The 26,114-nt window shown below is 49.8% G+C and overlaps 6 protein-coding genes across 6 annotated transcripts; 3 read left to right on the top strand and 3 right to left on the bottom strand.

The window, feature by feature from the left end:
* Positions 1-1,788: 1,788 nt before the first annotated feature.
* Positions 1,789-4,030, bottom strand: mx1 (Interferon-induced GTP-binding protein Mx1; the record flags this gene model as incomplete). Its single annotated transcript, XM_032036327.1, has 3 exons — positions 1,789-2,019; positions 2,074-2,601; positions 2,657-4,030. The coding sequence occupies 3 exons, from the start codon at positions 4,028-4,030 to the stop codon at positions 1,789-1,791; spliced, it is 2,133 nt and encodes a 710-aa protein (XP_031884996.1).
* Positions 4,031-8,411: 4,381 nt separating this feature from the next.
* stcS-1 (putative sterigmatocystin biosynthesis P450 monooxygenase stcS) lies at positions 8,412-10,322 on the top strand (the record flags this gene model as incomplete). Its single annotated transcript, XM_032036326.1, has 4 exons — positions 8,412-8,658; positions 8,750-9,679; positions 9,737-10,182; positions 10,248-10,322. The coding sequence occupies 4 exons, from the start codon at positions 8,412-8,414 to the stop codon at positions 10,320-10,322; spliced, it is 1,698 nt and encodes a 565-aa protein (XP_031884997.1).
* A 1,249-nt stretch (positions 10,323-11,571) lies between these two features.
* On the bottom strand, positions 11,572-12,239 carry CGGC5_v013567 (uncharacterized protein; the record flags this gene model as incomplete). The annotated part of the gene is made up of 4 exons (XM_066152943.1): positions 11,572-11,958; positions 12,011-12,048; positions 12,113-12,160; positions 12,227-12,239. 4 exons carry the CDS (start codon positions 12,237-12,239, stop codon positions 11,572-11,574), a joined length of 486 nt encoding a protein of 161 aa, XP_066007773.1.
* Positions 12,240-15,892: 3,653 nt separating this feature from the next.
* Positions 15,893-17,345, top strand: CGGC5_v013566 (uncharacterized protein; the record flags this gene model as incomplete). Its single annotated transcript, XM_032036323.1, has 5 exons — positions 15,893-16,186; positions 16,238-16,604; positions 16,670-16,814; positions 16,865-16,935; positions 16,990-17,345. The coding sequence occupies 5 exons, from the start codon at positions 15,893-15,895 to the stop codon at positions 17,343-17,345; spliced, it is 1,233 nt and encodes a 410-aa protein (XP_031884946.1).
* A 213-nt stretch (positions 17,346-17,558) lies between these two features.
* CGGC5_v013565 (putative aryl-alcohol dehydrogenase AAD14) lies at positions 17,559-18,719 on the bottom strand (the record flags this gene model as incomplete). Its single annotated transcript, XM_032036322.1, has 1 exon — positions 17,559-18,719. The coding sequence occupies one exon, from the start codon at positions 18,717-18,719 to the stop codon at positions 17,559-17,561; it is 1,161 nt and encodes a 386-aa protein (XP_031884945.1).
* Positions 18,720-25,293: 6,574 nt separating this feature from the next.
* CGGC5_v013564 (uncharacterized protein) lies at positions 25,294-25,977 on the top strand (the record flags this gene model as incomplete). Its single annotated transcript, XM_032036321.1, has 1 exon — positions 25,294-25,977. The coding sequence occupies one exon, from the start codon at positions 25,294-25,296 to the stop codon at positions 25,975-25,977; it is 684 nt and encodes a 227-aa protein (XP_031884952.1).
* Positions 25,978-26,114: the final 137 nt, after the last annotated feature.

Below are 26,114 nucleotides of genomic sequence, written 5' to 3'. Positions count from 1 at the left end.
GATCAATGTTCTGGAAAAAATCTCCTGCAAAAAGCTTCAATCCATTCCCCATCTGGGGTAAGGAAGGGGGTTCGTTTCCACAAAAGCCACAGTAGCCCATGCATCCGTCTCCTCACGTCTCCCGATATTGACAGCTGACAATGACTACTGGGCAACAAGCAAAGGTGCCAGCCAGCCAGAAGCTTCCCTCGGGTTGCTGACCTGGTTTTGACTGAAGAGGATTATCATCCAAGATCACCAAGGCTCGTTACCAAGAAGACCAAGAAGATATGCCCATTTGGCAGCGTAAGACATGACTCTGGGACGACGTTGGCGTGAGGAGAACGTCCGCCTATTGGCCCGCCACGGCGGATGCCGTGCCGCGCCGAGAATTGCCGAGAGGCTCGGCGGGAACTGGGCGGACGAGGGTCGGGGGAGGGCTCCGAAATTTGGACATGGGGGTGGGGAGGAGGGAAAATTTTGGTAGTAAAATGTCTTGGCCGTGGTGCGCCGGAGCTCCTAATTTTCTACCCACCTCCGCCCAGTTCCTCTGCCTCTCCGCTAGCAGCCAGCGGCAGCCGTAGCAAAGCGGCCTCTCTGATCACGTTAGCACGATGTGTGATGCGCCCTTTTGTTTGTTGTAGGGCGCCGTTGATGCTCGCCACTTGTCCGGTGCCGGTCGGGAGATGCCAGCCACCCTGGTCGGATGTTTGTTACTTACGTACAGTGTAACGGCATGCAGGGAGCTCATGTGGGCAACCGAGCGCCAAGAAATGTCGGAGGACCAGCGACATAGTGATGCTGGGTGAGATCGGCTGGGCGCAGAATGTCTGACCACTGACATTCGAGTTGTTATGCTTGTCACCCAGTGTTCTGGGAACTTATGCGGATAAAAAGTCTTGCATTCTTCTTGGAGGATGCTCTCCAGATTGATGTTCCTGGTCCTGATGGGGGTTAATGTGCAGTCCAGCAGTTGTCTTCCGACTGTCCGTAACCTCATGTCGTATGCAACTCAACCGTGGGGGTCCAGTTCATTCCACAAGTTCCGTAAGCATCACGGAATGGTTCTACTTCGAGAGAAAGAGCTCGTGACTCCGCACAGAAAGAAGGGGTTGCTTACCGAGTTGCGAAGTCTGCAAAAGCGGTGACCAGCTATGGAGTCTTTACATGGGCATGTCAAGGGACCATAAATCACGTCCACGACCTCAACAGCATCCTTGTTAGTAAAGATCTCCCCACAAGAGTCATCACAGGTCGCTCTTATGATGAGTAGGAGGCATTGTACTCAATGACAGGAGATCTTGGGGTTCAACGTGTATCAAGATGAGAGGCAATCGGTACTAGCCTTCTGCCGTCTTTGAGGTCATGGGACTTCAAGTTGCCAAGAACATTGGCGATCGATGGGTTGTCATTAGATACCATCGTCAGGTTCCTTCCAGCTGAAATTCTGCTCAGCGTGCATATGCGATGCATCGGTCGCTGTTGAGGAAACAAGATCTGACAAACGAATGTGATTAAATCTACGTGGACCATCTACATTCTATGCGTCCGACAATAGCTCTATCTTCCCGAGTGAGTGAGCGAATCTGAACCAGAGCCTTCCAAATTTGTAACGCCACCTCCAATTTTCTAAGCCCGCCCGTTACCAGCCAAATATAAAACAAAACAAGAGTCAGCGCAGCATCTATTCCCAGTAGTACCAGCAGTAGTTTGTTAGCACGTCTAGCAAAAGGACCACCTGCAGGAATCAGCAAGCACTCGATCTACCCAGGCCATCTTCTTACAAAACACACAAATATCAGGCACAAGCTAACCTGAGATGCTCTGCAAGTCTACCAAGCTGCTTCGCAGCCCTTGGGCAGAGGCACTGAGCTTTTGTCGCCGAGCAATCTCCTTCTCGGGCTCGGTGCCGATCCTCACGAGCTCGTCGTCAGAAAGCTGAGAAACAGTGGCTGGCCAGAAGATTTCTGGCAAGGGCGACAAGATGTGTCTTTCCACAACCTGTCTACATATGTTGTCGACAAAAGTCTTCATTGCGACCTTGAGATGCTGGTTAGCAGGAGCCACTACAAAGTGAGGAAGGGACCCACAAACCTTGTAGTACGCATTCAAGCCCGCGAGCGCCTCCTCGCAAGCTTGCTCGTCCATATCCACACAGATCTTCGGTTGCAGACAATCCAAGAACTTCTCCATCTGGGAAGCTTCCGTGATACTGTTCATCTTGCCAGACCAACCGTTGCTTAGGGTCGATGTTAGAGCGCTCTGGAAAGCCGACTTTTGCGAGTCGCTGCGCGCCTGCTGTATATTGTCTGTATAATAATGATTGTACGTGATGGGATGGCGCTCCTCATCAGCAATAATCTTGTTGAGCTCCTCAAAAGCTTTCTCGCGAGAGTCTTCAAGCTTCCGTTGACATATAGCGTCAATGTCCCTGCGGAGGTGCTCCTCGTGAAAGAGGCGGGTGATGGCCTGGTGAACCCACTTGGAGACTCGGTCAAAAACGGTGGAAACGTGCCGCTCGGCAATATCACGCCACGGGCTGGATTGCTCATGAAATAATTCGGCGAGAAGTACATGGTTGTAATTCCCGGGCAGCTCGCGTCCCCTGGTTTGAAGGTAGGTCTGTTGAAGTTAGCTCAAGCACAATGAATTTGACAGACTGGGCATATTGACTTACCGTGTGAATCCAATCGATCATGTCCTCCTTGGTGACAACGATTTGCAGTCCGTCAGGTGTAGATGTTCCAGACTTCCTTGGGCGGGCTTCATCTGCTATCTGCCTCTTGTGGCCATGGTCGCGAATCTCCGCTGAAAAGTTACCATTCTCCTGATGGACGATGGCGCGAAGACGGGTGCCACTGTCCTTGGAGAAGAATTGTTGGTCGGTGCTGTGGTAGTTGCCAGCCAATGCAGCCTCGGCGAGCTGATAGTAGCGCATGCTGAGGTTGGTCATGAAGGAACGGATGTCGTTGAGCGACCGTCTCTCGGGACCCATAGACTTGAGATCATCCTCTGTTGAACCGAGCACCCGTCTTATTTCGTCCCTGACCTTGGGAAGCTCTCTTTCCAGATGAGCATCTAAGAGGTCCTGGAGATAAGACTTGAGATTGTCAACGCCGACACGGCTCATGTCGAGTTTCTGAGTCTTCCAGGCACCGGAAGAGAAGAATTCCATCTCCCGTTTGGAGCGGGTGGCAGCATCTCCTCCAGCCTCCATCTCGACAGGGCTAGGGTTCTTGAGGAGGAAAAATCCAAGCTTAAGCTTGATTGAATCCTTGTTCTTGGCGATGTTGGCTAGTTTCGCCTCAGTGCCGGCGTTGATGAGGTCAGGTTTTGTGATGATGCCGACAGTACGCTGACCATCCAAGTCATACTCACGGGCGATCTTGATGATGCCCTGATTTGCAACGTCGTTGCCGGCTTGGACGACAGCTAGGATGATTGTCCGGGTGCTTTGAAGGTAGCGCCGGACCATACTGTGGACCGCTTCGACGTCGGCCTCCGACTGTTCCTCGTTTGCAACGGAGATTAGACCAGGGAGATCAACTACGCTGAGTTGCAGTCCGATAGGCCCAGTGATCTCAATTCGGAGAGCATCTGAGGCAAAGGCGGAATCGTCATTGGAGGAAGTAAACCCGCGGATTCCCATGAGCTTTGAGACCTCCTCGATGGCGGTAGGAAGATCTGATAGATCCTCCTTCATCTCACGCTGGTAGCCGCGGAGAATTTGAGAGGTCCCGGCGGGCCGGCCAGCATGAGGCCTGATGGTTGCTGTGCAGCGGAAAGCGCCAGTGGAATGACGAAGCGTAATCTCAGTGGGGAAACGAGTGCAGAGACCCTCCTGACGAGGGAAAGGGATGCCAGTGATGCCCTCGAGAACAGAACTTTTGCCGGCCGATTGATCTCCACAAACCACCAGTTGAGGCAAGTCAACTAGATCGCCGATTCCATTGGCGCGGATTTTCTCAATCTGATTGAGGCGGTGGGTGGATCTCTGAGAGCGAAGACCCATGGAGGGAGGCGTAGGTCTGATGGGACTTGCGACAGCCATTGTCATTACAGTACAGGACTTGGAATCGTTATTGTGTAATTATCTGAGTAGGTAGTTTTCCAAAAGCAGGAGCGCTACGTCTGAATAGCACATATTGACCTCGGGTGGCGATATGCATTTGTTAAATATTTCATTCATTGCTTCTTCATTATCATTAGTACATGTACAGCCGTAAATGACTCAGGGGTCGAAACTCAGTACTTGAAGTTGTAGCATAAAATCATCCGGGATGACTTGCCGTGGAACTGTCCAACTGAAAGCGCATTGTAGGCCTCAACTGAAAGATTACGCAATTCTCTAGATTCTGCATCTGCAAAGCATATTTTCGCGTGTCGTTGCTTATCACAGATGACACAGAAGACGTCAGACCACGAGAATTTGGCTTGTGATTGAAAGGATATGCGGAGCTGGATTCAATTCTGGTTTCTTGCTCTCACATTCTGAAGTGTGATTGATCAAGCTCATGGTTCTCAACAGTTTCGGGCCTCTTACATGTGATCTTGAGGCTCGAACGTGATTTGAGTTAAGCTCCCGTCAACGTCACGTCCCGTTCCCATCCCGATAGATGTTCGGGTGTCCGGCTTCCCACACGTGTTCGTCAAATCTTCTTGAGGTCTAGCCTCATCTCGATAAGAATCGGAAAGTTACGGCGACGAAACCGCTGACTACAGGGCTCAGTGAGACTGCCATACCGTTAGTGTTATCTTCGCAGGACCCAGAGGGTCATTGGTCCAAATGCCATGAAAGTAACACCCGAAATCACATGCACTTGTGGATTCAATGATGGAAGTCACCATCACAAGTCTGGAAACCGCGTGGTACCCCGGCTATCTGATGAAGGTGTCGGGTATCTAACACGAACAGTTAGGTAGCATCTCAACAAACCTAGAACCCGCTGTTATCATCTTATCCAAACATTGAACATGTGAAGGTATCTAAAAGAGCAAGTGCTGTCACATGAAAACTGAATTCCTCAGCAACTAATTGGCAGTCTTGCACCACATGCAATTATCTACCGGCACGTCGTCGGCTCAATCTCGTCTAGGTCACCCAGGACAGTGAAGCGATCTGTGGAATATTGTGATTCGGACATTTCACCAACACGAGCAAACCCAAAGCGTACGTAGTAACTTAACATTCTGTAGGTCCCGCAAGATATTGTCTCTACCACCAGAGGAAGAGGTTTAGCTTAAGCTTCTAAGGACGCTGCTGGAGCTGGTTGTGGTGACAAACTGAAATAAGCGATTCTCAGATAAGACTTCGTTTCGACGAAGGCTTATGTAACCGGCAGCATAATTGAAGAGTGTTATTACCAAGCATGAGATGTACAACACATAGAGTTAACTGCCATGGCCCAGTGGACGTGGAGGTGTTAGCACCAAAGAGGGCGGTAATTGGTGCATCACTTAGCCAAAGAGACTCAGATCCTTGAGAATTCAGTCCAACCAAGGATATACCCACATGCTAGAGACATGAGTCGATGCCGGACGTAGTGACATCAAGTCTGGTGTCGGGCTTATCTTGAAAACCGAAACATGGGCTTTCAGCGGCTGATAAACCATCCTTCGGAGAGAGAGTTGGCCGAACTACGCATTTTTGACTATGGTGTCTCAGTGCTTCAGCACTGATGGCACACGAACGAAATAAATTCCATTGTCAAGGATGACTGTGAGAAACATAGGCAAGGCGAGGGATATCTCCATACTTCTAATAACAGGCGTTCTACAGACGGTTATAAATGCTGAAATAGTCGAAGCAACTTAGTGGATTGTCAAATGATTATGTGGTATAGTTAACAAAATAGTTGTACTAGTTTTCCTGCACTAGATTCGGATTTGTCCACACGCAAAGTTCGTCAAGAACTTTGGTGTCTCTTATTCCGTAGCCATTGCGTAGGTTCGTGATAGTGTATGGAGGCTGTGTGTCGGTAGCGACATGGAACAGTTCATGGAGTAAGTCGTGCTGAAGAAAATCTTAAGGTTCATCGTTTCAGGCCACTCTGGTCAAAGGGGAACGTGAATTGCATATAAAATCACTGTATACCTCTGTCTTTGAGGGAAACAAGCCTTCAATGCACTTTTGTCTTCTCATCGACGGTCGTTTGAGGTCGTCTATTTCAACTGAATATTTTGGACCATAAGAAATCAAGGAGGGGAAGCAAAGTTTACGAGAGAAATCAGATCTCCGTAATGAACGTACATACCAAGCTATGAAGTTTCATAGAACACGATTGAAAGAAACTCCTGACTTCGACTTTGAATGCTGCCTAGACTATGTCGGGTAGGCCACCGAGTTATCTACCTAGCCACACCAACATGCAGCGCCGACCAACATAGCTGAGAGCCCCCCGACGCGACCAACAAAACAAGATTGGCCCCAGAACCTTACACCAAAACAGCAATATCTTTCAATCTACGTGCAAAAGAAGGCCGTGATGAAACAATTTCACATCAGTTAGTCATAATTCGCTACAAGCGAAACAGTCATCCATATCTATATCTATGTTATGAGCTTGGCCAGTACACTCGCCCTCTCGCCTATTTAAGATTGTGACAAACAAAGCGTGCAACTGAAAAACCACTCATTCTCTATGAGTTTAGTTCATTGTCAATTCTGCGACTGCATGCTGCATGGGTGCAATTACCATACTGGGAGCTTCCGAAGAAAACAAGTAATTCTATCTGTCCATAGCTGAACATCAAATGCCTTAATCAGAAATCCTTGCCGACTGATAAGAGCATGGCCCTATGTGAAATGCTATCCGATGTGGGATCGCCGACGGGTTCTTGGAGAAACCCCGCTTGGCAACTGTATGACAAGGATGGCGAAGGCCCCAACGACCCGAACGTTCGGGAGGCGTATGAGGCTCGTCCTTTACCAAGCAGATGTTCGGGACGCAAAAGCTCAATATCGTCAGTCCGGGCAGTCAATGATCGGGGTCTCGAAGATCTTGAGGCTTGAACGAGCAAGGTCTACTTCTAAATAGTGAAGACCTATGTTACAAGTTAACAAGTCTCCCCCGAAGAGAATCCAGTAAGTTCTTTGAAGATGAAAAGGTAATTGATCTGCACTGGCGAACTGTACGTTTGTCAGGGTAGTTAAGGACAAGATGTGTGATTGATGTCACTATCAATGTCTCAAAACCGGGCTGCTTTTCCGCAGGTAAGCAGAACTACATTTCTATATCTTTAGATGGCAAAAACCTGAAGACAGCTCCCAAAAGTACCTTTACAACGGCCTGGTTGAATTGCTTCAATACCTGGACTCGAGATGTGAACAATCTAGTTCACACCCTCTCGTGTTTAGGCATCCCGCCGGCCGCTAGCGCAGATGGCGTCAGGAAGTTGACCCAGATTTCTCCGCACAAGTTGCCAGTCCATGGCTTTGATTGGACTGGAGCACAGCTCGTATGTTCTTCACAAGCTTGACTCCGCTCTCGATGTACAGACACCCACATTTGGTTAAGGTTCAGACGGTTTGCTGACAGCATGGCAGGCTATCATCGATGCTATCAGATCAGGGCAGCCATTTTCGAACCACAGATGCACACGAAGCACACATAATTTTGCGACCGGGACAGAGACGGCGCCATCAGCCCTTTTGAGGACAGCTGCATGCGGATGTCTCCGGGATGCCGTGGTCGGCGCATTGAGGGTTCGGATTCCCGCTAATGACCCGCTTTTGTATGAGGAAGGTAACATCGGAGGGTACATCGGATCAGATAAGATGCCATCAGATTAGATGAGATGCATCTGATTCGAGGAGCTGCATCGCAGAGTCTCGCCATTGAAGAATTTTCCACCCACAGGCCCATCCACACCGGGGCTTGGCATTACGTCGATTTAACCGCAATTTAACTGGAAAGCGGGATGGATGAACCCCACAACGGGTAGTGGGCTGTTCATTTCCCCCAGCCACGGCAATGGGCGGCGTTTCCCGTCAACTGCCAGATGTACTCGGCGTGCGGGCGAGCTGCTCAATGAGGAGGGGATGCTGACGCTTCTTTCCAATCAGGAAATTTTGTCTGGGCAAATTTTGGAGAACTGGTGGACTCGCAGCCGGAGAGCTGCTTGTACCTGTTGTCCAGTACGTACAGCACCATTTCACATGGGTTGCTGTTGAAGAACCCTCGTCAAGGCACAGCGACTAGGGTGGCATTACCGACGATCGTCCATCGTCGGAGCCCGTTGCGACGCTCGTCATAAGCACACAGTTACATGGGTGGTTTATTTTTTTCCTCGGCCAATATATACCTGCTGTACCCCTCCAAAAATGGCGCAGCCAGAAATTTTGGATAGTTTGGGCATTCCATCCTGAGCCACCGTTTCTCATTCATTCGCGGGCAAGTCGAGCTGTCGGTGCAGCTCCCCCAGATTGAAAGATGGCTTTGCTCAGCGTCTTCAATAAGCTCGACGCGGCTTCTCTAGCTCCCCTCCTGCAATGGAAGCTTCTCATCTTGGCGGCTATCCCGCTCGCCGTGGTTTTCTACCTGAGGAGGTCGAAGGCTGATCCCCTCGACATCAAGCTGTTTTCACACTTCCCGCAACCTGAGGAGGCCGACCCGAACAGAGGACATTGGCCATGGATCGAGAAGGCCGCTGCGCTAGGCGACCCTCGAAGGTCTTTCGGTACGTTCCGCGCAGGCAGCCATCGCCGCTTGCTAGCGAATGGCGAACATTGAAACATCTTCGAGAGTCGCTAACATGAATGATTTTGTAGATGAACTCCTCTACGAGCAAGCTCAGAAGCTTGGCTTCCCTCCCGTTCTCCTGGTTGATTGGCGCCCGATGGAGTCTTTCATGATTCTCTTCATTCTCAACAACGATGTCGCAGAGCAGGTCACCAAGCCCACGAAGCAGTACAGCACTAGTGTCCCCAAGCACCCGGCTATGCAGGATCTTGCTCCTTTGGTCGGAGCACGATCTCTTGTCACCACTGACGGCGAGGAATGGAAGGGTCTTCGCAAGAGAATTCTGCCCGGCATGCAGCCTCAGCATCTTCTTTCCCTGGTCAAGGTCATTCTGGACAAGACGGAGCTTTTCATTAACTTGATGGAGGAGAAGGCTGCTTCCGGAGAGGCCTTCAACATTGATGAGTACACGACGAACCTGGCTTTCGACGTCATCGGAATTGTGACTTTCGACATGGACCTCAACGCTCAGGTTGAGGGCAAGCAAAGCAAGGTCTTGACGACATACCGCGCCCTGTCCCACGCTTACATCAAGCGCGAGCTGGGCAAGCACTGGCTTCGGAGATACTTCTCGGAGAACGAGCGCAAGATCAGACGTCTCGACAAGGAACTCGACGCCATCCTCAAGGAAGAGATCATCAGACAGCACAAAGACTTCAAGGCCGGCCTCGCGACTGCATCCCGCAGTGTAGCAGCCTTGAGTCTTCACGACATCGACGTATTGACCCCCGAGGTTCTCCAACAGACTAGCGACACATGCCGAGGATTCCTGTTTGCCGGCCACGACACGACCAGTATTCTGCTGCAGTGGTGCTTCTATGAGCTTCACAGACGTCCGCAGTCTGCCAAGGATCTGAAGGAAGAGCTCGACGAGGTTTTCGGTCCCGACCCCAGCCCCAAGTCCGTCATCGAGCAGCTCTCTGGTCCCCAGGCCGGAAAGCTCTTGGCCCGACTCCCTTGTAAGTGTCACTCATCATTGATGCGACATTGAGAATGCTGACATTTGATCCACTTAGACACCGACGCCATCATCAAGGAGGCCCTGCGTCTTCACCCGCCCGGAACCACCGCTCGTGTCGCCCCCAAAGGTGCCAACTACACCATCACCCTGCCCAATGGCCAGCCCCTTGTTGTCGACGGTCTCTGCTTGAGCCCGCGAGCCTACATCATTCAGAGAGACCCCAAGATCTTCGGAGAGACCAAGGATGAGTTCAGACCCGAGCGCTGGCTCGGCCCCGACGCTGCCAACATCCCCGACAGCTCCTTCAGACCGTATGAGAGAGGTCCTAGACGCTGCACCGGATCCGAGCTTGCAAACCTGGAGTCCAAGGTTGTGCTGGCGATTATCGCGAGACATTTCGAGTTTGTCAAGGTTGGCTTGGGCGAGCTGGATCTCACGGAAGATGGAAAGCCTCAACTCGATGACAGAGGATACTACAAGACCAAGGGAACCCTGTTCTCTGTAAGTACCGCACTGATTATGAACGCCGCTTCACAACGTGCTCCTACTGACTCGCAATGTAATAGACCGATCTGGTTACTTCGAAGCCTGTTGACGGCATGCACTTGAGAGTCGAGCTCAAGAACAAGCCCAAGGCTTGAAATGATGCCAAATCCAAGGCCAAGAAACTGTCCCATAAAGGACCAAATGAAAATAGCTATGGTTGAGAGGATGTTTGGCCAACGCCCATCTTTTCGCGCGCAGGGTTGTACGATTCGACTGAATGATCGTAACGTCATCGAGATAGTATTATCTTAAGGTACATATGTTCTGATCAGCCATCAGAACGAGCTTAATGAGAAAGAGTACATGACTATGGAATGGTGTGTTGCTAGCAAGACGTGACGTGGGTCATTCTTTGGTTGTCTAGGCCATCGCCAAATAAAAGGAACGACATACGCACAAGGTGGGTAATGGTAGGTGAGAACACGCATGACAGCCTGTCTCTGCGGAATCTAATCAAACCCCGCCTTTAAGGTGTCTTTGACTAGGTAGGGGCAGTGAGTAGCCTAACATATCAGTCTCCCTCTCAGCTTGCCCGTACTTGGAGCTGGAAGAACTGACTCAGGTCAACTCAAGATTGTGAATAATCTAGCATGTCGAACTTTGTTTCAAACATGTGATGGCATAATGCTAGAAACGACATGGAGGTGCCAAAACGAAGTTATCTAGCAGGGCTACTATCCTCTTCGGATCCAGGGCTCGCCTCGGTTACAACAAGCTCCGACTAATCAGAACGCGGCTTTCACGAACATCACAGAACATTTCTGAGTCGCCAATAATCGTAGGGCTGAAAGGATGAGACCCTTATCTGCGCATAGAAAGCATTTACACCCTTGTTTGGCCGTCATGGGGTCACGCAGGCGGCGGCATCCAAAGGTGAAGCTCCCAGCTCCCAATGATCTCACATATCAATGATGATCTACACTCATTCACTTGGCAATACTGGGCAACAAGCTTACTTGTCCGCAATGTTTCTGTTTGTTAAAGATACTTTGTGACTACCTTCAGCAAGTTCTTGGCAAACCAAAGTGACAACAGCCCGTCTGATGTATGCATCATCACTTTGGATTGCAGCTGTCGTGCACCGACGGTAACCAGAAACGATTGAGGATACACGAAGGCAGTTTCTGAATAATTGCTATGCATAGGGCGTGGTCATTATCATATCATCTTATGAGACAGTAGATAAAACTATTCCGGACGAACGAGTGTTTCCAAGCTCCACCGCATCCCAGGATACCACGCGATGAACGGGCCCACACGTCTGAACGTTATCTGCCATGACCATTTCTAATAATAACCCTGCCGTTGTTGTCGTCGTCGTTTTCGCAACCATCGTGACACTTCTTACTTTGACGACTCGACACCACTACCACCTTCCGCCCGAGTCGTCTTCTGCTGCGGCGGATACTTCGGTTCCGACCCCGCATCAGTCCCCCATCCGCCGAAGCCATCGGCTGTCGCCATGCCACCAAATCCCGTTGCAGGCCCGGCAGCAAGTGTGCCCGCGGCCTGATTTCCTGCGACGCCCGGTCGATCTTTTGCCCACGAGTTTATCTCTTCTCTCGTCTTGCCAGTGTACTTCAGGAGGTCCTCGTCTGAAATGACCTTGTCGCGGCCGTTCTTCTTGTCTTCATAGCGTTGGTAGAGCGACTTTTTGGGGGTGTCTTCGTCGCCACCCTCCTTGGCTGATGACTTCCAGAAAACCATGTTGATGAATGCTATCTTGTGGCCCTGGCCAATATCAGCACTGCATTACACTCTAACATATATGTCGAACACCTACTTGCTGTTCAAATCGGACTTTGGTTGGCGATCTAATATCTTCTAGATTGATCAGCTGGAATTATGCCACGCTGTTAAGTACTCGAGCTCGAAATGGAGCTACCATTAATATGGCAGCCTAACCGAATCACGTTGGAATTCTGTTCAGCTGCTGCGCCGCAACTTCGAAATCACCAGGCTAATTAGCGGCGACGTGATAGGTCACTTGCTGTCAGACCTGGCGGCCCCATTCTTGGTCTTTGAAGAGTCTGCGGTGCACCAACACATCAAACATCAAGAATTAGTCAAGTTAATCGCTTGATCCAATGCAATCCGTTTTGCCACTAAATCGCCCAGGGCTGTGTAGGATACAATCGCTGCAGATCTTGGAGATCTGGGGCAAAGTCCATAATGGTTAGGCCAAGTTTAGCGACATGTAAGATGACTAGCTCCAAACTAGACTGCGAGTTGACAAGCCACCGACGTTTCTATCAGCGCCATGACACGCACAGCAGCTGGCACGGATAAGACGGCTGTCAAGCACTCAGTTTCGGCCGACCAATCTGTCAAATGTTGACAGTCCAACCACGTGCAACACGATGGCCTCATTACCGTTGCCAAAAGGTGTCATGTATTTCGGCCAAATTGCACGATGTCACGGCGCAGAGCGATCTAAGAGGTCGAGACATGATTGAAAGTTTCTAAACCTAATCAAAAACGGGGCTGAGCTTGACTTCTGACTTGTTTGACACTTCAAGTACGCTGCTACGGCCCGGGCCATTCTAGAATATTTCAGTACGCCGCGTGTTTTGACACCGCGAGTACGCTGCCAATTAGGCGAGAAACACATACTAGATTTTCTACAGATCTCGTCAGATTGTGCTCAGCAGGCGAATCTCTTGGGCGGCCGCAGCAGATCATTCGCTTCTTGGCGACGTACAAGCTTCCCCCTCACAGCGAGACCAAAAAATCCGATGTGGATGGATAACGGCACCACTTAAGGCTATGACCTGCATGTATCAGTTTCTAATTTCGTAGAGGCGCGTCTTGCCCGCAGCGCGTCGAAGGAGCTATGGTTGGCCGTCCTCCACAGATTGGCCCTCAGATGCCAGTCTCATTCCACATGTTCAGTTGAGTTCGTCTGGTTCGATTGCGTCTGGTCAGATGCCTCGGGTGATGCCCAACCAGCAACGGTATTTTTCGTCTTAGCTCCTCGTCGACGCGGCCGGTGTTTGCGATTAACTAGTTCACAACTGCACCGCACTCACGATTTTGAGCTAGCGCCGGCGGAGAATAGGGTCGAATATCGTCCAAAGTCGCTTTGAACTGATCTACGATATTGTCTCATTGACGCTTTCATCGTGATGTTCATGAGTTCCCCTCATTGCTCGGACCTTTTCTCGCTCTCCGAGCTCTGGACACACCACCTCGGCGAAGAATTCCTCCCTGATTACATTTTACTCACTCCGAAGAGTCTTTGACTTGATCGACATTATCAGAAACATGGCCATCAACTTGGCAACTATATCGACGGAACGCCCTCGCTACGAGGATTCGGGGGTTGGGATTTCTCGGCAACACGGGTCTCGAAAAGCGGCCGGCGGGAGATGTGAAGTCGGCGCTGCTGCCAGCAGTTGGTCTAATTGGAGTAGCAGCAGCCTTTGAGTTCAAAGCCCGCGGTTCATATCCCGATGGCACAGCTGCAGCCGACAGGTGGGCAAATTGTTACTGCTTGCTTCCCTGCGGCACTTCAGGCTCTCAGGGATGAGCTATTATAGCCAAGACGCGTCAAATATGCACGATCATCGGCGCTAATAGCTGCAAGGCTCCTGCCGTTGAGGTTAAATATGCTTATCCCTCGGGTAGCTGGCGAAGAGAAAGGGGCAGCTTCCTCCTATGAGCGCAGCGAGCCGAGCTGTGGATACCCTGCCGGGGTTTCAGCTCTCTCAGAGCTGACATGAGAAACCGAGAGATTGACGCTGCAAGGACCAAGCCAAGCCTGCAGGCTGCAGCTCAAGCCTGGTGTATGAACGACGAACCTTTCAGATATGCAGAGATGTATAATAAATGAGTCATCAGACGCAAAGTTGAGGTGCATGGATAGCGAGGAGCTAAAAATGCCGTGCATCTATAACGCGGGAGACGACTTGGCCATATAATATCTCCCATAAAATATGTCTGTGCAGCTTCAACTAAGACCGTGCTCTTTCCTCGATGGCGCCGTGGTGGCCGTTTTTCCCGTGGAAACTTCTGATGTTTCGATGACACACTCGGCTCGAAGATCTGGGTTTCTCAACGACGAACCAGCCCATGCGAAGCTGTGTTCTGGACTCACATCGTCGACAGTTGAAGGCGCTTACAGAGGACTCCATTCTTTAGATGATCCCATCACCGGCACAAACAATTCCCGATTTGTCGCAGGTGGAGGGGGCGCGCAGCGGCCTAGTGGACGGACTCAACAGCGGACAGAAAACCGCAGGGTTTCATGAAGGAAAGCGTACTTTGCCGCTTGTGTCGGCGGTTCTTCATCCCATCAAGCAGAGGAGCGACTCGTCTGCGGTAATGTTGTGCAGGTAAGGTAACCTGGGGCAGAGCCGCAAACCGTGTGGGAAAGCCCGCCGCAACTCGGAAACACGCGGGTGGGGAAGAGCTGAATCGTGATGACAGGGCGAGGTATCCTACAGTAGCTAAGCTGATGGTTCGTCATAGTGAACTGTCTTATACACGTTCACCTGCCTCTTACGGTGATCATACAACGACTGAATAAGGCGCATACTGGGTATTACCCTTGAAGGGAAGCTGGTTCCCCCGCACGGGAACAGTAGCTTCGCCTAGCTCCAAGCACGATGCGCAAGTCATAGGGCTGTTCCTGCACTAGTGCTATCGTTTCCTTACCTTTCCACCATTGCCGCGAAATCGAGAAATCGTTGGCCCTAAAGATGGGAGAAAATCGTGCAGTAAATGTGCAGCGGAAGTGCGGCATTCCGGATTAAGGATAACAGACGACCCAGAATCCGATACCGCCAGGACATTTGCCCGTGAGGCGGAGCACAAGCTCAGGAGTTGCCGCCCATGGAGGGCTGGACGGGAATCCGGGAATACCCTGACTAAACTACGCCTCCCATCCGTTGAAGAAGTAAGCTTTTCGAAGACAAGGCCGTAGTAACCACCACCAGACCGTGCACACTGGGATCTCTCCCCAGACGCGACACGGCTGTGACAGTGGTGATAACTCAAAAGGAAGTGATGATAGGTTCCTAGATCAGCCGTACGGGGATCGTGTGGATAGAGAAAGCGAGGAGACACAGAAAGGCTCCACAACTCTGTGCCTGGCGATGCTGGCAAGTCAAGACGAAGGAGGTCAAAGAGTCGACTACCCCTTGGCAATCATAGCATCGCTCCAGATGGCCGAAGGGGGGTCTCCGTCCTATGAGATTCAGGCTTGTGGATATCCCGCTCTCATGCACGGATTCCAGAAAGTCGTAAACACTAGCCTGCGCTTTGCCTTTCAGGCCTCCATTTCTGCCCACCGGCGGATATCGAAAGACTTGATCTGTGCTCGATCGGACGCTGCCACGTCCGCCTCAGTGCCGTGATGCGAAATCATGTTGGGAAGCAGACCCATCTGGTCATGGACATCCTGGCAAGATGCTTGTCAAGTCCTCGAATGGTCCACGGTCTCCACGTGGTACATAATGAAACGGCGCTGCTCGCCGGTCCCATCGAAGGCGAAGAAGGAGGGTGACATCGGATTCTCGTCGTTGATAGACGTAACGCATATTCAGTTGATCTTATAACAACGGCTTGTGACCCACCTCGATCGTCGTCAGAGATGCGCTAGGTGTGTCTGCCATGAGGTTGCTGCTATCACTTCAACGATCGGTAACCAGCACGGATACCAACGATGGCCGTCGTGCCTCCTCACGGATGTCCTGATTGTCCAAGAAGCCGGGCGCAAGCGTTGAGCTCCTTGGCACTGTCCATCAACACGACGCAGTTATCTACGGCGGACCTTGATACGACGACGCTCTCACTCAACATTCGAGCCGACGATGACGCTACTGCTGAAGGGATCCAGACGGTGTTATGGATCCTCGTTGTTCTCTCGGCTGTCTTCCTTGGCTTGAGGATATACTGCAAGATATCATATTCGTATACGAAGTTCAGGTTCGAGGATGGCCTTCTCATAGCCTCCTGGGTAAGTACCACAAGCCACGCCAGGTCATCAAAGTCACTAACATGGCATCAGGTTGTCCTAGCTGGAGACGCTACACTGAATGAGTTCATCATCAAGTCTCGCTTTGGACGACCAGGGTTTCCCATTACGATCGATAACATTACAACGCTTGCCATCGTAGGCTTGTCTTCTATCACATGCTCCTTCGTCGGTCAGGTCTGGAGCAAAACAGCCTTTGCCATCTCACTCTTGCGTATGTGTGAGGGATGGAAGAAGGCATTTGTTTGGTTCTCTATTATATCGATGAACATCCTCTTCGCCTTTGCCTCCCTATCATTCTGGATCGGCTGCGTGCCTCTTGAGAAGAGGTGGAAGCCCTTTGGCGACGGAACATGTTACGACTTGAAGTGGGTGGTGTCGTTTGGAATCTTCGTCAGTGGTAAGTTTCCTCCGCAATATTCGATTCAGATTAGATAAACCGTACTGACTCTCTCTCTCTCGCAGTATACTCGGGCCTTCTCGATCTAGCCCTAGCTGCTATTCCTTGGATGATTCTCATGCGCCCGACACCAGCCGAAGAATCGTCCGGACTCACTCTCAGCAAAAAGGAGAAAATCGGTGTATCTGTTGCTCTTAGCATGGGAGTACTGTGAGTAAACCTTCTTTGCAACCATGGTGTCTGATGCTAATCCGACCCAGCGCCGGAATCGCGGCGTTTGTGAAAGCGTCTTACATGCGCTCCGTGAACGACACAACGGGTGACTTCTCTCGTAAGTTTCATAAATGTTCAGACCAAACAGCGAACTGCGCTGACAGCTTTTCAGATGGTGGTGCACAGTTGGCTGTGTGGGCTGCTGCGGAGACCGCCATCACTATCATGGTGGCAACTCTGCCCGTGCTACGGGTTCTACTCCGAGACACTGCGGTGAAGACTCGGTATCTCCCTGAAGCCATCAAGATGATGGTCAGAAAGTCGACAAGACGCTCAGAGAGAGTTTCACGCAGATCTGTGGAGGTTCCTGAAGACAAGATGCATCTCGCGTCTTCGGGAGCTTCCATGTCAACGGCAGGGGCGTCTTCGTCAACCTCTGGCGGGTCTTCGAGATCTGCAGATTCGCAGAAAACCTTGATCGGAAAGCCCAAGGAATATCCAGTTCCAAAGCTTCCGAATATGATATGAGGAGTTCTGCTGTGTGGGATTATGTACTATTAGAGACATGACAGCGCAGATCATCGGCTTGACGCTGAGATCCATCACGATTGATGACACGAAACCTTCACGAATGTAAAAGACCAGATGTTTAATGATAATAAAACAACAATTGATTTGAATTTGGTGCACCAATCGCGACATGAGTTCCTCGTCCCGCAAACCCTCTTTTAAGTGCCGCACTCACTCATGACCAATTGGCTTACCGCTGCGCTGCCACGCCATCGGCGCAGACGCGGCCACCAAAGTAGGTGTCGGACCCCCCTCTCGGGGATCATCCAGGATGAAGTTCATAGGGAAGCCGATTTCGAATTCTTTGTATCCTTCGATCTTCTTGATTTGGTCCTCCGTCAGGTGAAGGCTGAGGGCCTTGATGTTGTCGTGTAGGTGCTCGACCTTGCGGCCACCAACGATGGGGAAAACGTAGCGCGCCTTCTGCATTACGTATGCAAGAGCAATCTGCTGGATACTGTCTGTACCCTGCTCCTTTGCGACCTCCTCAAGGATTTCGCTGGCCCTGCGGTGCTCTTCGGACTGACCCTGGCCAAACATGGCACGAAGACCCTCGCCGGCCTTTTGGCGCTCCTCGAGCTGCTTCTTGGTTTGCAGCTTACCTCCTCCAAGGACGTCCCATGGTGCGATCGCCATACCAAACTGGCGGCACATGGGGATGATTTCCCGTTCAAGATCGCGGATCAAGACGTTCCAGCGACCCTGGTATACGGAGAACGGGGTCTTGCCATGAGCTCTGGCGTAGGTGTTCGCGGCGGAAACAACCCAAGCGGGTGTATCAGAAACACCAAGGTACAGGACCTTACCCTGCTCAACAAGGATGTGGAGGGAGTCCATCAGTTCCTCAATAGAAGTGGTCCAGTCCCACCAATGGATGTAGAGCAGGTCAATGTAGTCGGTCTGCAACTTCTTGAGAGAATCACGGACCGAGAGGTGCAGCGACTTCTTGTGATTGCCCGAGTAGTTGACACATTTGCCGGGTCCGAGCTCTTGCTTGCGATACTGGGTGGTGAACTTGGTCGCGACGAACATGATGTCGCGGTTCTTGCGAGCGGCCATCCATTCGCCGAGGATCTTCTCGGACTCCTCGTTCTGGTAGTTGTTGGCGGTGTCGATGAAGTTACCTCCGGCGTCGACGAACGCATCCAGCAGCTTGTACGAGTCCTCCTTCTCCATGGAACCCATGAACGAGGACCACGCAGAGCCGATGGACATGGCGCCCAGGCAGAGTGGGGAGACCCTGACACCGGCGGTGGAGGAGAGCACGCGATAGCGGCCGAGCTCTGTTTTGGGCTCGGGAGCCGGTGCGAAGAGAGTTTGAAGGCCCGACATGTTGGGAACTGGTGCGATGTGCGGTTATTGGGGTAGACTTGGAAGCGGCGCTAGACTGAGAAGAGCCGCTCGAATCGAGTAGAGAAGTGAGAGGTCTGATGAGATGGCAGAACACCGGCCAGTCCGCGTTCGATTCCGTCACCTTTATACCAACCTTAACCGTATGATGCCACTCATCGATTGACCTCGGGCAGTATGATAAACCTTAGATTCGCGGGCGTAGAGTAAAGTCCGAGAGCACATGCAGGGTTTCATGGAGGGCAGTCGCTGGGACACCTTCAAACCTGGGGCTGTCTGTGCCCTGTGCTTCTCACGACTTCCCAGTCTGCGCACTACGGTTGTTTACTCGTGCCAAAAACTCCATGTGATTTGAGTACCTCTGATATCAGAATGCCTCAAAAGGGCAAATTGTGTGTATGCCAAGATCCGTTCGCGGCTCCGGCGGATAGGGGACGTGGACTCGGGATCCATCCGCAGAATGGTGCGTGGATCTCAATTGTTACCAGGGAATCCTTGGCCTATTCGAGGTCGCAATTAGAGGATCGCCGACGTCGGATTTGAGATTTTGGAGTATATCTTCTGAGACCAGGGTTGAGTGATCCCGACATTTTAGGAGCAAAGAAGCTGCTCTATTATGAGCTGTCATTTCATTTTGCAGACTCTGCCCTTGATTGCCCTCACCTTCGAATGCCAATAAAATTTGCAGGACATCCTGCGTGTCTGGAGCAGTCACCAAAAGAATGGTCTGCAAGTCTAGTGACGGGTTCGCGGAGTTTCAAACGCTTGAATCGGAGCAATCATGGGCAATCCTGGTGGAGTTGCGGAGTTCGCGAAGTAGGATGGGGATGCCCGTCGTTCATGGCAAGGGAGCAACATCGGACTTAACAACGGCATTAACTTTGGATCCGTTTTCCTGCGTCGCATTCAAGATGTTCTCAAGAGCTATTTGAGGAGACGTTAATACCCATGCTTGGTGGATCTTGAACATCCTGTCATAGACACTGCCTGTAGTAGAGAGATGTCTCGAACTTTCGGTTCTGATGTATATGCTGTGCCGGTATTGCAATACCATGTATCGTCGGCTGAAGGTATCTCGACGGTCTTTTCGACGACATTATTAACAATTTATCAAGACAATAATGGGGGGACGGTACGTAGGTAGTGATGAGAAACTGTAGAGTGACGCTTCGCAATATTTAAATCAGTCTTCGACTACGGTGGTTTGCTTCGATCTGCTTCGCCAGTGCAAACACCAAAGACTACGACAAGTTACAAATATCACGACCAGAATCGTTATAGACAAAAACATCGAACCTCGAGACTTGAACCAATTCTGCCTCAAGGTTCTAGGGATGCGATGGATACGATCAAGGTAATGTATAGTTTACAAGGTGAATGTCCATTTCAATCGTGTAATCCTGATGAGAGAGGTCCAAAAGGGTAACGTATTTCCTAGGTATAAAGACTGCTAGCTTCTCAATTCATTTCTTTTTTTCACAACTCATACGCATGCATGGCTTTTGGCAAATTCCTGCTCAGCGGGCCGCCACCAGCAACGGCAACACGATATACGATCGGGCGCGACTCCATATCAATCACTACACTACCCCATTAGCGACAGAAGGCAAAAGTGGGAATAACGAATATCTTTAGGAGCTCCAAGCAAGAGACCCCCTTGCATCATTCTCCAGCAACCAAGGAACTTCGTCGAGAAGATAGAGGTTTCTTACCCTTCCGTATTCTTTGATGTTAAAGAAGTTTCATAGCCCACCCTATAAGAGGGTCCACAGTAGATAAATCTAGTAAGAGCACTTCGGCTAGTGCTTCGTCCAGTAAGAAGATCGTAGTATATACCTAGGGGCCTAGTGTTACGACCGCTACAGTTGGTCACTGTAGGCTCGTAACTATATAGTGCAGAACAGGGGACAATGACAACGGATTTGTCATTATCGAAGCTTTTGCTTTGTGCCACAGTTGGTTGCCCTGACCCGCTCGTAACACCTAGAATAACTACCTACGCCGAACCTAACTATAGCCGCCTACGTATAAGCAAAAGTATCTATGCTAGACGTATATACTATTATAGCTCTTAGTATTATATTAATAATAGCTTTATTACTAGTAAGGTTAATAGCCTCACTTGTGTGACTTATAGAGATAGCTGTTACGGTCAGCTATCCGACAGTAGGGTCTGCTAACAGAAGCTGGGGATTGACACGTTATAACAGTTCACTGAGGTCGTGGTCTGAGTCGTAGGTCGTAGGCTGATAGTAGATCGGTCGTCAGAGGCTAAGGTGATCAGTCTTAGGCTCAACAAGTAATTCGCAGTGAAGGTAAGCTGAGAGTATCCGTGAGGATGAATACTAAGTTGATTGCTGAAGAGCTATGGAAGTCTGACCATGAGCCAGGCTCAGGGTCATACTATATATATAAGTCTTATATGAACAGTTCTGCTTGTTCATGAGCGCTGTGCCCCTTGTCACTATGAGCGCTCATTCTAGAGTGGGATGAGCGCTCATTCTAGTCTCCACTGAGCGCTCATTGTGGGTCCCTTATCTATGCTCATTCCTTATCATCACGTGACCTGTACCATAGTTCTTCCGTTCCTGAGTGAGTCCCTGTTGTTCCCGTGATCCTGCATAGTACAAATGTCCTGTCCTAGCCGCCCGACGCCCGAGTGGGTCGGTTAACTGTTATCCATGCATAACGGGTCGTAACAATAGCCTCATAAGGTTAGCTATATAAAAGCTTATTGTTACGAGCGGGTCAGGGCAACCAACTGTGGCACAAAGCAAAAGCTTCGATAATGACAAATCCGTTGTCATTGTCCCCTGTTCTGCACTATATAGTTACGAGCCTACAGTGACCAACTGTAGCGGTCGTAACACTTATCTTAGCTATATACTTAAGATGCTACTACTTACGCTAAGCTATAAACCTATTCCTTATCTTATATATAAACTACTTAGATTCTTATAACTTATAAGTAAACTACTTAGATTCCTATAACTTTATACTATATTTTATCCTACTTAATCTATAAGGCTTTATACTATAAAGCTTTACCTAAAGTATGCTTTAAAACGCTAGACTTAATACTAACTATAAAGCTAGCTTTATTATAATTAGTAAAATAATGCTTTTTAATATATAAAACCCTATAAATAAGATAACTATAGCTATATTTTACTTTATAGTTTTAAAAGCTAACGTTATAGCTATAGTGTTACGACCCGATATGCAGGAATAACAGATAACCAACCCACTTAGGCAGCGGGCGGCTAGGACAGGACATTTGTACTGCAGGATCACGGGAACAACAGGGACTCACTCGGTAAACGGAAGAACTATGGTCCAAGTCACGTGACGATAAGATAACGATCATATTGGATCAATATGATCCAACACGACTTGGGGGCCGAACGATCATTCTGGATCAGAATGATCCAGATCGACCCAAGGTACAAAGGAACATGTTCGGAATTAGACTTGTATATAGTATGACCCTGAGCCTGGCTCATGGTCAGACTTCCATAGCTCTTCAGCAATCAACTTAGTATTCATCCTCACGGATACTCTCAGCTTACCTTCACTGCGAATTACTTGTTGAGTCTAAGACTGATCACCTTAGCCTCTGAAGACCGATCTACTACAGCCTACAACCTACGACCCAGACCACGACCAAGTGTACTGTTATTACGTCTCAATCCCCAGCTTCTGTTAGCAGACCCTACTGTCGGATAGCTGACCGTAACATATAGCTTATACTTATTTATTTTAGTAAATCTTATTAGAAGAAGTAGCTATATTTACTATTAATTTTAGCTATTACGCTTATCTTAATAATATCTTTAATAAGGTAGTATAGCTAATAAGTTAATTAAGTCTAAATTAAAGATATTATTAATAACTATAGAACTATAAGAATATTAGCTTAGTTAATAGAAGGCTTAAACTAAATATAAGCTATAAAGAAAATAGCCAAGTTAATAGAAGGTGTGTATAAGAGTTAGAAGAAAGGTTAAAAGGTTAAAGAAAGTCTACTTCTATAGTAATTAAACTAAGTTAAAGTTATAAAGTTGTTATCGAAGTGATATTAAAAGTGATGAGATTATTAACGATAGCATATATAACTGCGTACGTGGGGGGAAATAGGACTAAAGCTAGAGATGGCGATAATTATATAACTAGTAGGCTGTTAGTTGAAGGGGTAAGTCGGAGGTCGTTGCAGTATAGGTTCTAAGTAAAAATCACAGTAAGTGGCCAGAGGCCTGGACCGTATTCTTTGATAAGCAAGGAATATGGTGGCGGAAGCAAGCCGACAATCATCCCGTGAGTTATACTGATGGCATTGATGGGCATGACTTCCACTTCATCAATGGCAGTATGTGTTTCGAAAAAAGAGAATGAACGCCTATCCGCACCATCCTTGGCAAAGCATCTTCTATACGTTACCAAAAAAAGGAAAGGATCTGAAGGCGAAGCAGAATCAACAACATCGCAAGAAACAATTTACGGATCTGCCCCTCGAGATTCAAGATATCATCTTTGAATTAGCAACTTCACTGCTCTTCATCTCTTCCACAGGTCGCTTTCCAGCAATAAATCTCTGGCGTTTAGGATACTACCCCTATTAGGAAAACGAACTTGCCTTTTTGGAAGAAAGCGAGTTGTCTGATCCCTGCCGCATCATCTGCAATAAGATATCCAAAGCCTGTCCACTTACATACGTCAATCGCCGAGCGAATTTGAGCGTCCTTAGAAGGCTGTACAGACTATTTGAGGCCCGAAATCAACAGTGCCGAGAGGATGGAGGAGGAGCCTTCAATTGGATGTTGGAACAACTTGATGTTACTGCAAGATTCAACGCAGATCTGGCGATTGAATCGTCCTTGAGGACAGTCCTACGAGAGTTTGAACTGTCTACGAGGTGCGGAATCGTACTCTTCCCGCTCACATGGGCTTTCGATCATGCAGTAACTACTGTTAAAGATGTGGCCGACAAGGGGTTTCGCATGCCGTCCACTCTTTCTTCAAAGGTCAATCGAATACATTTGGAATGGGATCTTGAAAACGATGAAAGCTTGGGGATGCCGACTGGGTTGCTTGTTAAAATCTTAGAGAAGCTTGATAAGGTGGAGGACATCACAATCTCGCTGCGGCCATGCGTGAGCCCTCGCGACCATGAGAGAGATAAGCGTGTCATCCAGGAATTGCTGGCTCAACGCATCAGAGGCATACGTCTCAAGGACCGCACATATATCAAAGTTGGATGAATCGTGCCGCGACGCAAAAGTTTCAATGAAGAACAATAGACACGGAACAAACGAGCTTCAAGGGCTTCGTGGATCCCCTCCCCATTTTGTGTCCATCGACAACATAGAAGGCTTCAATGAATCGAGGTACATCATTGGAATCGAGAAATGATAGAGTGACGAAGTAGCATCATTGTATAAGAACAGCGCAATTCACCTGTAATCATTTGAATCTGGACTTCTTTCAATGGCTGCCAGTGATACGTCTTCGAGATGCGCAATCGGCAACAGTTACTGCGGGTGGCAGAAACGACGTACTGTTTTCAAGTTCTAATCTCTTTTAAGACTTTTCTCCACTTGTGAATGATTTGGCAAGTAAAAGGGTACTATGTAAGTAGACAAGACCAGCGATGGGAAGAGATACCAGGACAACCATACAAATTTTGGAAGAAGCTTATCACGACCTCGAAATTCCACACAGGCTAGCGAAACGGCTAGAACTTGCCAACGGCGCTCTCAGACACGTGCAGCACTTCAGCACCCAATGCGGGGAAACGCTCTCACTCAGCAGTAGCTTCTCATGCATCGTGGCCAGCCATCAGCAAGCCGACAACTCTAGCGACCAGAACAGCTTAGCGGGAATCACGACGAAACGATGGCTTCAAGCCCCGGCTGTGGCTCAACTGTTAGCGGCAATGCGGCAACCTGCGGGGAAAACACCACGTCTTTCTATCTACGAGCTTCTCCCGGGCCCTCATCACTTCGAACATCTGATCTTCAGAACGCGAGAATTCGCCTGTTCCATGTTCAGAAACAGGGATCAATCCCTGTCTTTTGGTGATGACTCAGCGTTCTGGACCTCCTGCAGGCCGCCGCACAGTGACATCCCGCCAGCAAGACTGATGTCATGCTCCGCGCAGTGCGGGGCGCCAATCGACGCAGCTTTCCCCCACGAAACCCTGCTCGATACCAGCTTCCAGTCGCGACAACTGACGTCACCTCGGTCGGGAAAGCAAGAAATCTTTCATTCGGCCGGCGAATGTAGAGAGAAAGGACGTCAACGGGCGCTGGGGCCGCGTGACGGGAGACATCATACCACGTAACGTCTGCCCGTTGCCTTTGCCCATTGCCTTTCTGCCCCCCATTTGAAGTAGCTGGTGCCCCCTCTTTCGTTGCATCCGGGAATGTGAGCCTGTTCTTTTTTGGTACCACTTGCTCCATCTCTAACATAGCGAACGCATTCATCGACGAACAAGCGATTTGAACTTGATTCCCATACTACAATATAGCGACCCGGAACATTTAGAAACACCGCCAACATGCCTTCCGTCCTCGGTCTCACCACAGACCCCTCCCCTCACGGCCCTGGTGCGGAGGAGCGTCAGAAGAAGAAGCCCCAGCTCGCGGGCGGCCAGGAAACCGAAGGCAAGCAACTAGCCCGCCGCCCGCGCAAGGAGTCGGCCTCGCAATCCCCTCCGCGTGAGAACGGCGAGGAGAAGAAGAAGAAGAAAGAAAAGAAGGAGAAGAAGGAGAAGCCCAAGCAGAAGCCGCGCCGCGAGTATGACACCGACGATGAGTCGGAGGACGAGGGACCCCTCAACACCATCGCGAAGCGCAACCACGCCAAGGCCATCGAGATGGAGACGCTCCTCTGGGGCGCGCTGTGCCACAAGCCCAAGAGCGCACTGAAGTACATCGGCAAGGGCGCCATCATGTGCAACCCGCTGCTATTTGGCGATCCTGAGGTGTACACCGAGAGCTCGGAGCCGACGTTGAAGGAGGTGCTGAAGGAGAGCGACCGGTACCTGAGCTACAAGATGCACAAGCCGCACGTTGTTGAGATCGGATTGATGTCGATGGCCATCTGCTATGACATCACACTATTCCGTCAGGCCGATGACGGCACGCTTGAGGCGGAGGAAGCGACTGTGTCGACCAGCTGGAGACAATGCGCCAGCGGTGACTGGGAGATGACAAGCTCCATGGCCGGATGGCAGGATTAGATGCACGGCGTTTGTATCATGATGGGTGTATTATTCTGTTATATGGCGTCGATAACTGGTGTTTTCCTTGATGAGTCTGCGATGTATGTAATGTACTACGGCCTGCATGAATTTGACTTAAAGCCTTTAATCCCAAT

Source organism: Colletotrichum fructicola (assembly GCF_000319635.2).
Source record: "Colletotrichum fructicola Nara gc5 chromosome Unknown KSG_Nara_v1_contig08, whole genome shotgun sequence".
NCBI lineage: Eukaryota > Fungi > Ascomycota > Sordariomycetes > Glomerellales > Glomerellaceae > Colletotrichum > Colletotrichum fructicola.
Note: the sequence above shows the minus strand (reverse complement) of the source record. Positions and strands in the feature narration are given on the sequence as shown.